Source organism: Sturnira hondurensis, unplaced genomic scaffold (assembly GCF_014824575.4).
Source record: "Sturnira hondurensis isolate 20B ecotype Veracruz unplaced genomic scaffold, ASM1482457v3 Scaffold0017436, whole genome shotgun sequence".
Taxonomy (NCBI): domain Eukaryota; kingdom Metazoa; phylum Chordata; class Mammalia; order Chiroptera; family Phyllostomidae; genus Sturnira; species Sturnira hondurensis.
In genome coordinates, this window is record NW_028090067.1 from 18,496,629 (window position 1) to 18,513,073 (window position 16,445).

General features: G+C 42.3%; 1 protein-coding gene across 5 annotated transcripts in view; it reads right to left on the bottom strand.

Annotated features, from left to right (window-relative positions):
* The window catches only part of MRTFA (myocardin related transcription factor A), a 142,137-nt gene that overhangs the window by 23,977 nt on the left and 101,715 nt on the right, over positions 1–16,445 (bottom strand). For all 5 annotated transcript variants that reach the window (XM_037068107.1, XM_037068112.1, XM_037068110.1 and 2 more), the window contains one exon: positions 15,717–15,782. In XM_037068107.1, the coding sequence (XP_036924002.1) occupies positions 15,717–15,782 (66 nt within the window). The remainder of the gene's footprint in view (positions 1–15,716; positions 15,783–16,445) is intronic.

The following is a 16,445-nucleotide window of genomic DNA, read 5'->3' on the forward strand; positions in this document are numbered from 1 at the left end:
AGCATCCTCACGTAACCGAGGGGTTGCAGGCTTGATTCCCAGTCAGCACATGTGTCTGGATCATGAGTCTGCCCCCTGGTCTGAGTGCACACACATGGTGACCAATGGGTGTTTCTCTCCCATCAACGTTTTCTCTCTTCCTTCCTCTCTCTAAAAGCAATGAGGATTTAAAAAAACTTCAATTCCTACAACATCTCATCAACATTAAAATAGAATGATGCTGAATGAGCAATGTCACTCGAGGACCTACAGTACTGTGCTAGTTACTGAGAACAAGGACAAACAGGATAGGGTCCCAGCCCTTAATGACGGCCCTAAGAAGCAGCTAATGATCTGCTTAGGAAAAAAGACATACAATCATAGTACAATATGTAAGTACAATTGCAGAAGTAACTTAAAGTACCACATAGGACAGAAGAGGCAACATGCAGCCTACATTCCGCCTGAGGGAAGTGCATGAACTGTCCAGGTAGAGCTTATAGAGAAAATACAAAAGAAAAAAAACAGAATCACCAAGACACAAGGAAGAGAGTCAGGAGGTCACCTGAGGCTGAGGAAGAGCAAGAGCATGAAGGTGTGAAAGCGCACAATTTCCAGGGACTAGGAGTAGTCTGATACGGCTGAACCTAGGAGTGCACGTGGGGAGAGTGCGGCTAGAGGGCGAGGCAGGGCCCAGCCCATGAAGAGCTTTAATGTATTACTGTAGGGACTTCTGCACCTGGGAAGATGTAGCAGACGTACTTTTCTCTATTCCTCCCACTTATTATGACTAAAAATTCTGCACATTGTATATTAAACAAACATAAGCAGTCTGACATGAAGAATGACAAAGTGGTGAGTTTCCTGAGTTTCCTTTTGCCTCATGCATGGAGCTAAAAAAAAGTCAATAACCTGGAAATGCCAATGAAGGTGGACCAAAAAGGCCCTAACAAAACCTACTCTCATGAGCCAAGGGACCAGAGGAAAGGGCAGCCCGGCAAGACAGAAAACTTTTACACAATAATTGTTCTATTCCAGCCAGATACCAGGGAAAGAAAAAAGGAGCCTCACCCCTACAAAAAAAGGTCAAGTGGGGAGTCAGCTTCCTCCCCCTGCAAGGCTGTAATGAAGCCTCCAATAACTCTGCCTGGGCTGTGTCAAAGGAGGCCAGACTGCATGGCGGGGCTTTGGGACAGTTACTTCCAACTTGATGTTTTATGTTAAAAAATAAAACAAGCAGCCCTGGCTGCTGTGGCTCAGTGGATTGAACACCAGACTGGGAATCAAAAGGTCACCGGTTTGATTCCTGGTCAGAGCATGTGCCGGGTTGTGGGCCACGTCCCCAGTTGAGGACATACAAGAGGCAACTGATCACACATTGATGTTTTCCCCCTCTCTTTCTCACTCCTTCCCTTCTCTCTGAAAATAAATAAATAAAATCTTTAAAAAAACAAAATAAAACAAGCAGAAACACACCTGCTAATTGGCTTATATTCATGTCACCCCACGCCTGAACTCACGTGCTCTCTCCTTTCCACACCTCCTTTTAATTCTGAATTTTCAAACTCCAAAACGCTGAAAGAGCAAATAATGAACAGCCCTGTAACTCTGACCTAGATTCACCAAGCACCTTTTGGCTGTATTGTTTTACCACGCTTTCTCATCTGCACACAGGCATGCACATTTTCTGCTGTTTATGGAATCGCTTGAAAGTTAACTGCAGATAGCAATCATATTTCATCCCTAAAATCTTCAGTATGCATTTCCTAAGAATAAGGACATTCTCTTACATAACTAAATACCTTTACCACATCTAAGAAAGTTATTATTAATTCAATCATGTAATCTAATTTACAGCCCATATTTGAATTTCCTCTATTTCCCACAAAATGCCTTTTGTAGCTCTCTGAATTCCCACCCCTCTCAATCTAAGATTGAACCAAGAGTTACACACTACATTTGGTTGTTGTCTCTTTAGTCACAAGCTAGAAGGGTATTCCTACCTTTTCTGTGGCACTGAATTAAGCATATAAGCCAACTGTCTTGCAGAAAGAATGACCTATATTTTGAATATGGTTCCTCACGATAAGATTTAGGTTAAACGTCTTTGCCAAGAAAACTACTTAGGTGATGTGTACTTAATATCAGAAGGCACATATCACGTTGTTTAACCACTGATGGTGCTGAAGGTTTGAAAGGTGACACCAGAGCATTTTTACCCTTTGTAATTAATATGCTATCTGTGGGGTAACATTTTGAGGACATGTGAGAATTCTGTTCCCTAACCACCATTTACCTAATCATTTCAGAGCCTACTGATGGTCCCTGCTTGAAATCCGTTATTATTGCAGGAACTGCAAAACAATGAGAATTGCATTTGTACAAGGTCATTCTAGTAGTGGTCAGGAGGCCATTTAGAAGAGCAAAATGGAGTGACTGGCTGAATGTTGTGCCATTAACACTTCCTGACAGGGGATACAGGAGGATAAGCTTAGGACAGGGTGCAAGAGACTGAGTTCAGTGTTAAGTAGGAGCTGACTGAGAGACATCCTGTTAAGAGATGTGCAAGTGGGGTGTGTGTGTAAAGATCACGACCATCATCATGTAGTGATAATGTGATACAATATGGAGATAATACTTCCCAGGCTGAATCTCAGGGAATCCCAGAATTTAAACACGGGTGATGAAGAGAGCCTAGACAGAAACCTGAGGCCGACAGAGGCAGGAGCAGGCTAGGCAAAGCAGATGTCAGGGTTAAGTTTCAAGAAAAAAGCTGTCGGCACAAAGAGAGAGAGATGTGGACAGTGGACAGGCAGACAAAATAAGGTTTGCCAAGTTTCCAGAGGATTACTTACACTAAGGACACACCAATGCACTCAGAGCTACGCTGATGGGTTGGCAGGGGCAGAAACTAACTGCAACAGGCTGAGGAAAAAGAGGTGAGGAAGCGGAGTCCAGAGGTTTATGTCCCTGAAAGGTTAAGATGTACTAACAGTTAGTTACCTGTGCACTCTCCCAAAGAAGTATCTACTGAGACCCCTCATGTCAGACCCTGTTTTGGTGCTGGGAAACCCCTGTTCTTGTGTAGCTTACACTCTAGTATAAAACATACAACACAGTAGGAAGTGATACATACTATGAAGAAGTATAAAGCAGGGTACATGATGGAGAGAAATGAGTTGGAGCAATTCATATTGAGTGACCAGTTAAGACTTCCTTTTTTAAAAGATTTTATTTATTTATTTTTTTAGAGAGAGGGGAAAGGAAGAAGAAGGGAAAGAAATATCAATGTGTGGTTGCCCTCCACGTACCCCCAGTTGGGGTCCTGGCCCGAAATCTATGCAGGATTGTGCCCTGACTGGGAATCAAACCGGCCACCTTTTGGTTTACAGGCCTGCACTCAGTCCACTGAGCTACACCAGCCAGGGCAGTTAAGACTTTCTGATGTAATGTTTGAACAGAGACCTGAAAGGAGGGAGCGAGCCCTGCAGCCATCTGGGGACGAGCCTTCCAGGCAAGGAAAACAGCTAGTGAGTGAAAAACTGCCTCAGTGACAGCGGAAAGAACACAGAGGAGGCGGAGCGGCAGAGCACGGTGAGCAGAGAAGAGCAGGAGGGAAAGGGCGAGAGGGAGGCGCACGGGGCCCTGCGGAACTCTGCTCCCTGGTGGCACTAGAGGAAGTAAAACGTGGAGGAGAAAGAAGGTAGGGTTGTGTCCACCAATACCGCCATTGACGAAAAGGCCCCCGAGGGTAACACAAAAACACTTGCTGTAAACGGTTCCCTCGTTTCACCCCTGACGTCTGCACAGGGTGTGGGGTTACCTTACTCGAGCTGTTCTTTTCCACACTATATACTCGCAACAGAGAACTACTTGCCTGAGGTCACATCCTCATCAACTGCAGAACAAAGACTAGAGTCTGGCTCTTCTGATTTCAGAATTCAGATCTTTTTATGTACGTGTATTTCAGCATAAGAGAGGAAGGAGGAAGGGAAAGATGATGGTGGGTTGGAGAAAGGGTACATCACTAATCAAGCACCTTTCCTCCCCCCAAAAATGTGACAGCAAAAAACAAAACAAAAAAACAAAAATCTGACTTTAATCTGTCCTTCCACATTTTGCTTTCTTCCCCTGGTTATTCCTTTAGAAAGAAATGCTGCCTTGTCCTTTTTTCTATTATCAGCAATGGGAGGGACAGAAGGGAGGACTTTAGCAAAATTCAAGGGGGCCTACCTTCTCCCATTCCTTTTCCCTCCGACCCTCTTTTAAAGGGTTGAAGAAGGAGGAGAAGGAGTCAGAAGAAGGAGTCCCTGAACAATTAAACTCCTTTCTTTTTTTTTTTTAAGATTTTATTTATTTACTTATCTTTAGAGGGGAAGGAGAGAGGGAGAGAAACATCAATGTATGGTTGCCTTTCATGCGTCCCCTGCTGGGAGTTGGCCTGCAGGGAACCGGCCTGCAACCCAGGCATGTGCCCTGACTGGGAATCGAACTGCGATCCTCTGGTTCGCAGGCCCGCGCTCAATCCACTGAGCTACACCAGCCAGGGCTTAAACTCCTTTCAAAGTTAAGGATGAGTCTTGCCACATCCCGAGGCCCTGGCACAGAAGTCTGTCAACACAGCTCCAAGCAGTGCACTCACTCTGCCAAACTGACCACTGACATGGTACAAGGCCACACGAGAGGCAGGTGAGGCAGGCTTTTCCCAGCATTGGAGACAGGGGTTCATACGTTCTCTATACTCAATCATTTTCTATAATACAACCTCAACCATCTTAGTAATTTGTTATCAACTCTTGACTTATGTGGACAGGGCCATCCTCTACTTCAGAACTCCTGGGGAGAAAAGAATAACAACAGTCTACACCAGAGATTTTCAACTAATGTGCCGTATACTTTTTTAAAACATGCACTACCTGACTATTTACTTAGCCAGGGGCACTGACCTTTTTTTTTTCTTAGAATGTCAATTAAAAAAATAGTAATAACCAACACAACAGCTGTCTGGTGTGAATAAATCAAAATTATACAATTTTTGGGTCAGATTGGCCAAAAACTGTATTTGGGGGGATCATGCTCTAACCAACTGAGCTGCCTGGCCAGGGAAAAAATGTGTTTTCTGATGTGCCACAGAATTTTAGTAATTAGTTTGTGTGCCGTGAGATGAAAAAGGTTGAAAATCACTGGTCTGTGCCATTACTACAAATTAAAAAGGGAGCAATACCAGCAGCCCTTGGTCCCGTGTTTCTTCAAGTGTTGTTCAAGAACCATTTGCATCAGGATTGAGTGCGGGCCTGTGAATCAGGGGATCGCGGTTCGATTCCCAGTCAGGGCATATGCCTGGCTTGCAGGCCAGTTCCCTGCAGGAAACGCACTAGAGGCAACCATACATTGATGTTTCTCTCCCTCTCCCCTTCCCCTCTAAAGATAAATAAATAAAATATTTTTTTAAAAAAGAAGGAAGCAGATATTTTTTTTTAAAAGAACCATTTGCATCAGAATGTCTCTGGAGTGATGATTCCTGGACTTTAAAATTTTTATTTTATTTTTAAAAAGACTTTATTTACTTTTTTTGAGAGAGAGAGAGAGAAAAAGAGAAGGGAGAGAGGAAGAGAGAGAGAAACTTCAATGTATGATTTCCTCTCATGCACGAACCCCCACACTGGGGACCTGGCCTGCAGCCATGGCACGTGCCCCAACTGGGAATCGAACCAGTGACTTTTGGTTTTGCAGGCCGGTGTTAAATCCACTGAGCCACACAAGTCAGAGCAAAACTTTTAATCTTTAGTTAAGCTCTTTGAGGACTCTGGTACCACTAATATTTAAAAAGCCATTGTTTCCCTAGTCCAAAAGGCAGAGGAAAGGTGACACTACTGACAAGAAAGGAAAGAGTTTTATTTCTTCATTCTCCACCACCAGGGGCAAAGTGACTAAAAAGTACATTTAGTAAGGACTTGACAACTTCTTAACGGCTTAATTCATAATTTTAACTCTGTGGCCTGTGTAGGTGCTCATACACTGGCAAAAAGTTTAATCTCCTGAGCCCCTGTCAGGATCATTGCTTTGAGTTGCAAAGCAAGCATTTCTAAGTCACACCCCTGACAAGGGCCTGAGTCTGCGGGGATGGATTCCAAGAGCCTGCCGTTAGAATCCAGGGCGCAACAGTCACAATCAATGGAAGGTAGCACGGAAACGCAGCCCTTGGTCTCAGCATACAGCAAGTGAGGAGCACCAAGGTTCACCAGTGTCAATACAGGAAACACGGAGGGTCACTTATACAATAACAAAAGTGCAGAGGTCAGCTGTGTCACTGGTTGTGTAAGGGTTTTAACTACTAGTGTTAGGTAGACGATTTTTCTCAGGATTCTGAATCCAGGCAGAGCACAGGCTCTTCACCTGGGGAACACTGTACTAGCTTCAGAGCATCTATGAGCCCTGAGAAACTGCATGCTAGATTTTGAGCGCTTCCTTGGGCAACTGTCTAGTGAGAGAATGTGTAAGACCTTCTAAGGGGCATCAATGGCCCAAAAGAAGTTAAGAACCTCTGATTTAACCAAGGGTTATTGTGACAGATGCGGAAACATGCATGCCCTTGGCCTTTACGACTCAAAACCAGCAGAAAAGAGCAGCAACTTGGAAGCTTAAAAATGACAGGTTTACTCTCACCCCCAGCACCAACTTTTATCTTACCCTACCAACTATGGGCTCCTGACTTGACACTATCTTCAAAGTGGAAATTTTGATGAAAGTACAGCAGGCTACTGTCATAAAATTCCTATGTCAGCAAGAACCATCAGACCATGATCTTCAGTAATTAGCATGGAGCTTAGAGCCAGAAACCCGGGTGGGTTATGCCTGTCTTTCAGTGGTAGTGTGATTCCGGACAAGTCACACCACCCCTCTGAGCCTCGGTATCCTCATCCACAAAATGGCAATTACACATACTCCTCTAATGACTGTTCGCCTTAAAAGTGAAAGTGCTTTGTTAGAAGCTCTGTTAAGCTTGAGGCACTTTTACTGATTTAACTTTTTTCTGTGCCATCCTCCTTCTGAGGAAAGCAGCACGTATAGAATCAAACGCTGGAAACTAACTGGGCTTGACTTTCATTTTTTTGTTTCACTGCTTTTAGCTATCATACCAAAATGCCTACAAAAATATCCTGTAACAAAGATCATTAATCAGAGTTATGTCAGCATATCCAAAGACTGGCCATACCAACAAAAAAACAGAAATAAGTTCATGTGAACCAAAGATCAGAGTTGGATCCTTACTTGACACATTCTGGGTCAAGTAAGGATCCAAACTGACTGTCAGAAAACGTGCTTCAGACACATCCTGTTTTGGTATTTAGGCGTGCCACCACCCAGGGCTGTCATCTCCACCCAAATAGGCAGGAAAGCCAAGCACCAAGAATGAACACATACAGTGGAGACTCCAGGATGCTCAATCTTTACCTTCCCAGAAGCTGCTCCAGTTGTGCACCCCTGACTCACTGATGGTGAAAGAGACTCCAGACCGGGAGAAAAGGTCGGCACACAATCCTGTGTAGCATGAGCATCGGCAGGTACCGTGAATTCCAAATGGCTAAAGTATCAGGGGTTAAATATTTTGGACCTAACTCCCAAGCTTCTTTTTGACACATATGCCGGCCATGTTTGTATCTGGCTTTCACACCACTGCCCAGTGCAATGCTCTGAATCAACTGTGATCCCAGTATGCACACACACACAAGCTGTCACCTCTTTTTGAAGCCTCATAATCAATATTCCTAAGTCATCTGTGTAGACACAAGTCCCAAATCACCTTTGCCCTTCTGAAAAGAACATCCCACTAAGCTGAAGAATTTTAAATAACCATCATCGTAAGATATCTATCATGGCTCCCTCATGGGTGTGTAATGCTTCAGGATTTACTTGTATATTATTCAGGTAAAATTAGTGAGTAGCTTCAATAAGTGACTTTACAAACTCCTTTACTTCATTTACTATCTTAAAAAGAAATTGACTTTGGATATCTCACACATTTCCAAAACTAATCATTAAATGAAACTGAATACCTGCAGTACCTTTCAGATATTAAATGTATCAAGAACCCATATCCAGGAAACCTCTTTTGATGGTTTAACAGAGCTCCCTGTTGGATCCTTCTTTAAATTCAACAATGAATATGCTCAGAACATGAACATACAACTTACTCTAGAGTCCTATTTTAGGATTTGTTAGCAACTGGCCAAAAGGGGGGCTTTATCTTAGTCACTGACCAAGGAGTATTCCCTACAACAACAGGGAGATGAGGCTACTAACTGACATCTAACAGAAATGTAACATGAATCACCTGGGACTGCTGGACCCAGCTGGTTGTCTCCTGAGACAAAAGAGAAGATACCACTGAGACCACGTGCCTAACACAATTTTCTCTCAGCTGCAAATCTAGGGATCAGGTTAGCCCCAATTCCAGAACAGATGTTTTACAAACACCATTTAAACCTGGGATTCAACCCCAGCTAAATGATCACGCTCTTGGGCCTGAAGACATATTACATCTCAATGTGGTAGGGGCGGGGGTTTCCTTAAGAAAAAAGTTATGGTGTACACCTGAAACCCATATACTGTCATATATCAATTATATCTCAATTAAAACAAAAAAGGAAACTAGCTCTTTCATCCAAAGATATCTGTGTACCTAAAAGAGCCACGTGGGTGACACTAACGTGTGTCAAAGTGAAGTGAGCCTCCGAGACAAGCAGGAGCCTGAGGGCACTGACCAGAGATGAGTCGTGGGCAAGCTGCAGAGTGTGGCTCCTGCTGGAAAGGGACCCTGGTCAGATGTTGGCCAAACTTCTCTGGTTCGCAGGGCCAGCAGTTCAGAGACTACCACACAGAGCTGCCAGCAACTCCCAAGTGGACTGGAGAAAACTGGAAACCACCATGGCCCAAGTGAGGACCTGTTCTCACCCAGCCCCCACCCAAACTCACAATTTAGAAAGATTCTGCCGAGACATGTATCTCTCCAATAGTATAACACTTCACTTGATAACAAATAAATGCCATTTCCTTGAAGCCTAAGATTTTGTCATCTAAATCTTTGTAAGTTTAAAAAACAAAAGGGCAATTCAGCCTCAAACCAGACCACCTCATCTGCTCTGGAGTCACTACTACATCCGCACTAGTGGACATTTCTGTCTCCTGGCAAATTGCCCAGACACAAACAAACAAACATGATTTCCAATTGAGGCACTAGTTTAATTGTTTTAAGAGAGGTTAAAAAAGAAACATCCACCACTATGGAAGGCAAGCTAATAAAATGACAGTCCTGTTAATATAGGACCAAACAGAGGACAATCTTAACAGAGAACAATGTTGGTTAGTAGTTCTTTGATTCATAATGATTTTCAGCAATTGTTAAATCCACAGGTAGAAAGAAAAGTTGAATTAAGGAGGTTTTTATTTACTAAAAATAGTTCCTGTTCCCAAACACTGGTTTTGACAGAAAGTACTGATATATATATATAAAATTGAGTTGGCCAAAAAGTTTGTTACCTTTTTCCGTACAACGGCTCTAGTAGTGCTTAACTGTCTTTAGCTTCACTCAAAACAATTTTGTTAGGTTGTATTGTGACAGCTGTCATGTCAATGTGCACTAAAAAACACGATGAAAATTTGTGAATCTAAAAAAATTTATTTATTTATTTTTTAAGAGAGAGGAAGGGAGGGAAAGAGGGAGAGAAATATTAATCTGTGGTTGCTTTTCACGTGCCCCCTACTGAGGACCTGGCCTGCAACCCAGTATGCGCCCTAGACTGGGAATTGAACCAGCAACCCTTTGGTTCCCACCCAGGCCAGCACTCAATCCACTGAGCCTCACCAGCCAGGGCCAAAAATGACTAATTTTTATGCAGCCATTTTAATATTAAAGATGGGAAAATATACAATATTTTGACGTATTATGCTTTATTTCAAGAAATGTAAACGCAACTGAAACACAAAAGAAAGATTTGTGTAGTGTATGGAGAAGGTGTTATGACTGCTCCAATGTGGCAAAAGTGGTTTGCAAAGTTTCTTGGTACGATCGGTACTACTGACATTTTGCCCAAATAACTCTTTGCTGTGGGGGCTGTCTTATGCATTGGAAGATATTTAGCATCAGCCCTGGCCTCTACCTACCAGAAGCCAATAGTGGGAGACAGCCAATATATTCAAAATACCCAAGTCAACAGTTACTGGTGAAAATGAAAAATGTGTCTTATTTTACAGAAAAAAGCTAACAGACTTTTTGGCCAACCCAATAAATCTGAAAGCTGCTTTCAGATTCACGAGATGGTAGATAGAAGCTAATGTTCCTCCACTGTTCATTGAGAATAACAATTTCAAAGTAATGAACAACACATCATCTCATTTATCTCCAAACTAATCCTGTGGAGTAGGTAAGACAGGTATTATTACCCTCATTTTATAAAAGTTGAAGTTGAGTTCAAAAAAGTTAACTGAGTTGCCCAAAGTTACCCTGGTCCTAAGAGGCACAGAAAGGTGTAAAACTTCATTGTCTAATAAAATAGCCACCTACCACATGCAACTATTTAAATTTAAATTAAATTAAATTAAATTAAATTAAATTAAAAATCCAGCTCCTTACTCAAGCCAGTCTCATTTCAAGTGCTCAACAGCACATGTGCCTAATGTTGTAGAACATTTCTATCATTGTTGAAAGTGATATTAGGCAGGGCTGGTCTAGAGGCTAGTTCTTCCGAATTCATAGTAATTTGGGGAATGTAGATCGCATGGCATCCCAGTTGCTTTCTCATTACAAGAAACTCTGAAACTTCTTAGGGATTACAAAAACAGAAATTAGTTTTAAAAGGATCTTTACCAAAATGCATTTGATCCATATATATTTAGGAGGAAAAATCTTGAAACTCAGTTTTATATTTGGTGAAGAATAATATAAATAATAATTCCAAGTTACAAATAACAAAAATATTAAGAAGAACTTTAGATTCACAGGAAAACAAATCATAGTAATCAAACCTGACACTTCCAGCCATTAAATAACCTTTTGCAAAGTTTAGAATTATCTTTTTCTTGGTGTAGAGACTGCTACAGTCTGATGAGGAGGTGGCTTTCAGCTCACACTGGGGCCCAGTAGAGTAACAGCTTAGGTTAGCTCTGAGTGCTACAGCTGGGCCACCCTGTCTCTGTGCAGACCACTGAGCTAACACTGACAGCTGAATCGTGACCAAGGGATCCAGCTGGAGAACTGAAGTGTTAGGGAGTCAAGGTGTAATGAAGTTTATTAAAAATACGGAACTACAGGAACTCATGACATGAAGCCACGCTCTTCAGTTTCAATGTGAGACACATAGGGTCCACCTATGGACTCATGAACCAGTTAAAGGAGTGGCCAATTTGCTCACTTTTTCACTTAGCAACTGGTTTGAGTGCCTTGTAGGGCAAGTCAGTCTGTGAGGCCTGTGGATTGACAGTGACTAGCTTCCCTCTCTGAACTGTGTTGCCCTCACACTCTATGGTTCTACCAACCATTCAAAGGTAAATGCTACCAATGACACTGGCTGGGTGCACAGAAGCACCATTTAAGATGAAAAAACAAGCTCACTCAAGAAACACAACAAGGTCCTTAGAGATCCATAAGACAAAAAAATTAATTTTCTCATGTGCTTGCCAAGGTTTTTCTGCTACGAGCACTTGGTAGATAATAAACTGAGGGTTAACTATAGCATCAGAAACATGCCACTCTGTGCGAATTTTCTCAAGAATTCACAACAGAATGACAAAAGGTAGAGGAGGAAGAGACAAACGAGTTTCTCCTCTCATATCCAGAAAGAGCACAGGAGACTTTTTTCTCATTTGTCTGGGCCAGAACTTCCATGCTTTCCTTTAAAAGGTTATTCCTCTGCAGCAGCTTTCATTGCCAGAACATTTTTCTTAGTTTTCACCTTAACCTTATGACCCTGTGTACCTTTAAATGTCAAAGAGAAAGGCTGTGGGGATGCTTTGTTTGAGACCAAAGTGTACCACACAAGACCCATCTCTTCTATGACTCTTCTCTCTGAATACAGAAGCATTCCTGATCTTTATCTTTGGAGTTAAACACTAGCTTCCTGTCTGCCATTTCTACTCTCTCTCAAGACATACAGAGCTTCAGACATCATTAAAGAAAGCTTAAGACCTGAATATGTAATCCTTTGCTATCCGGCACACTGTATTTGGTAGGGTTTCAGTGGTGTTAAAAGAGACATGTGTTTACATGGTAAGAATGAAGGATTCTGGGAAATGATCCTGTTTAAAAATACATCAGAAACCAACGTCTATACCTCATAGTTTAGATGCCATTATGAACAGAGCATATCAAGCAGCAGAGAGAAGTGTGTAGAAACTGAGATATCCTTTAGTCCCCTGAACTTGATGGAAAGGCCATAGCCCAACTCTGAAGGACATGCGAAAACATGACCAACCCTGAAGGCAAGAGAGCCACTGGAGACAGTGTCCCACAGATACAATGTCAGAAGTAAAAACCAGTCCTACATGGGAACTGTGCATGAGTAATCGGGGTGGGTTTTTCTTCCCAGAGCTAGAAAAAAAGATTGAGATGAGAAGAACTTGATAAAAAACATAAACACATAAGTGATGAAGCAGAATACAGCCATGCTACACTACTCCATTCTCCCAGCTTTCAGGCCCCACCTACTTCCTAAACTGGACAACAAAAGAATGTAAGAATGGAGGTACTTTTCAGAAATTCTTCAGGCCAGCAGGCACTTCAAACCAGATATCACTTTTTCAGGTCTCCAAATCTCCAATAACCAGCAACAACTTGCTGGTCATTTATGATCTGCCCCCAACACTGCTTATACTTTCTCTGAAAGACCCAGAGATGTTGGTGGAAGACGGCAGAGATTACAACAGGAGTCGGGGAAGTGGGTGCAGAGCTGTGGTGAGGAAGCAGGTCACTCACAGCACCGGGGGCTGGCACTGTGTGGGCCACATCTTTGGGAACTCAGGGCCCTATCTGTGAATACCCAGGTATGTGGATGAGCCGGGGATTTCATACTGGAAGCTATGCCCAGGCCTCAACATTCTTTCTCATAATCTAAGAGTTTGCTACTCACTTCTTTCACTAGAAAAGCTGAAAACCAAGACTGTTCATAGCTAAAAGTGGCCCTTGCTTATGAGGGAGTATGCAGCATTCTTACCAAAGCAGGTCTTTTCTATTCCAATAGGAAGAGCCATTATTCTCACTTCACAGATACAGAGAACAATTCAAATTACACAATTGGCTATTCAGAACATTTTTTAACCTAGGCTCCTAACTGAACAGGAACATCATTTCAAATTTCATGCCCAGAAATCCAACCAGTTTGCAACAGGTGGTATCTGTTTCTGTCTGTCATACATACACCCCACGCACTTTAAAACTGGTTGTCTCTAGTCATTCGTTCAGTGCCAGACACTGGGGACAGAAATATAAATAAGATACGTTCTTAAGGAGCTCAGTCTAGTTGGAGAGACAAACACATAAGCAGATAACACCAAAAATTGAAGCATGACTTGTCTTAACAAGGAGCACTTAAGCTAGGAGGCTGCATTCAATAAATCGTATTAAACAGTGATCTCCAGAAGCTCCTGCTATCAAATGAAAGACAGGAGGAGGAGCACAGGGCTGGGAAGAGTGCAGGAAAGAGTGCAATTACTGCTGCATGGTTTTTAGATCCTAAACATATTCAGATTCTGAGAAGTAGCAGTATGCTCTCAGAACTAGCACTGTAATTACAATAAACATTCCACTGATGAGCACTGCATTGCTCTCTATTTTGTGTATGAGTAAAGTTTAACTACCCAAATAAACTGTTAAATGTCTTGAGGGCAGGCACCATGACATACTTCTTTAATCTCTATAGCATCTAGGACTATCCTGGGCACAAAGTAGCTGCTAAATATATGATGTCCTTGGTGAAAGGGACAAGTAGATGAGACTCTTGGTAACCTGTTCTTCTACAGAGGTTTGTACAGATGGGCACATCTGGAGTGTTTTGTAAAGCACAACACTGCCCTACCTCATCACGTTACTGATTCACTGCACATACAAGCCATCTGTTCCATCTTGCACTTTAAGGGTTGGGGATGGGGAATACTTCCCTGGAGGGCTAGAAAAGAGGTATAATGCCTATAAATGACTTCGCTGTTAATTGTAGAGAACAAAAAGATGAATTTGAGACCAATGCTTAGGAACAGAAACAAAGCTCAGACTCCTTATACTTGCCCTATGATTCTAGCTCTCAGAAATGGACCTGCCATCACAGTGACAAAAATCAAATCACATCTTTACTTGCTTAAAAGCCTTCAGTGGCTTCCCATTATACTTAAAATAAAATCCACCTCCTCTGTACGATTGGTAAGGCCCTCATCTGGCCCCGCCCACCATAGGAATCTTAACTGGCCCTGCTCGCCTCTCACTTACCAGGCCCCAGCCACAATGGCTTCCTTGAGGTTTTCAACATGCCAGGCTCTTTCCTGTACTAGGGCCTTTTACTTGCTTTTCCTTCTCCCTGGACCCTCTTTCTATTTCTGATTAAGTAACTCCATCTCATCCTTCAGATCACCACTCAAGTATTTCTTATTCAGGGAGGCCTTTCTTGACCATCTTCTCCAATGTTACCCCATCTCATTCCTGTTACTTATTAACATACCAACCAGCTGATTTACTTCATAGCACTTACCATACTCTGAAATTATCCTGTTTATTTATCTGTCTCCTTGTTTATTATCAGTATTCTTCTAAATATAAAACTCCTGAGAGCAGGAGCTAGATTTATCTTGCTGTATCAGCAGGCATATACTAGGTACTCAAATATTTTGAATGAATGAATGAATAAATGAATGAGAATTAGGAAAACACAGTGGTAGGTCAGCAGGCGCTGTGTTAATGTAAAAAACATCAGCTTCCTCCCTATGAAGCTAGGACCTGTTGTATGACATTTTTTAAAACTTTATCTGGGTGTATTCAAGTAGCAAAGTAGCAATAAAAGAAGGTGAGCCTAAGCTCACTGTTGATGACTTAAAAAAATGTCAAAAAGAGCAAAATCTTGCTGACTCCTGCTTCCACTCAGTTTGTAATGCTGTTGGTATTAGAAGCAAATTTCCTATTCCTCTAGCAGATTCCAAGGTTGGTTTAATTTCTCCCTGAGTGATGCGGTTCTGTACCCCCTGAACCCAGCTCTGCAACAAATCCATCTAAGTCTCCACTACAGACACATTCACAGTCACGCCAGCCTAGGGTACCTGAGGATCTCACTCTAAGTAAAACTGCAGTTGATTCAAAATACCAGGTGGAAAAAGGTTTTCTCTCTCTAAAAGAACCTCAACACTACGGCAAACCGTAGGCATGAAGTGGGTTCTTCCTCACAAGACTCCAGATCAAGATCTACTCCCCCTACGAAGGGAAGTGTAACAAGGTGTAGAAACCCTTAAAGGTGCAATTCAAAAGCTAATGATGGCACCATTAAATGTAATGCTGTTTGTTTCACTGAACTCAATCAATTAGGGCAGTTATCTTCACTATTAGTGACTGAGAGCCCCTGAACTTAGAAAAACAAAAGCAAGCAGAGTGAAAGATGAAACCTGTTGCCCTTGTATTCCGTTGGATGCCTCCCAGGGCATACTGGGTACACACAATTTTGTCCTAAACGCAACTCAATCAAATGCTGAAAGACAGAGGTACTTACGCGGCATGATCCCTTGGCTCACCAGTTCTTCTCGTGTCCGCCGCTGCTGGAGCTTCAACTGCAGCACTGCAGGGCAGCAAAGAGAGAGGAGAGATGAAGGCTCAGTTGGGCATTCCACCACGAAAGACTCATTTTCAAAAGCAAACAAAGTCTCAGAACAGAAGGGTGTAGTGTAAAAGAAGGATCCCCTTGAATTGTGACTGTAATTGCAGAAGTGGCCTGATACAGCAGGGTTTCCGTATTCTGCTGTGGGCGGCAAGAGGAAGTTGCGAAGGGTCTTGCAGGGTGATAACAATCCACAAAGTACCAAACTCTTGCCTCTTGCTCAAAACCTCCTACAACACTGCCCTCCTCTCAAGGCAAAAAAAACAACAACAAAAAAACTCCTCACACACAAATGCTTAACTGAAAGAAAATATTAGGACCACGACCCAGCAGAAAGAGCTTCCTAGATAGTTCACACTTTCTTCCTGGTAGCAAATGTTTGCCACCAAAGTATAGTGAATGATACAGCTATTCACACAGATCAGGAAGTATTGGTAAAATCTTTCCATCTGTATCTAAAAATCATACCTATTTTTACCAAGGAATGCATTTCTCTAGACCAGAAAATATTTTACCATTAACACAATTCTTTTTTCCTCTTCACTTAGAGCCTTTTTCTGTAAAAGTGAAAGAACCAAACTAGATGATTCACAGCACACGGGCTGACAGGTGTTTCTCCTGTTT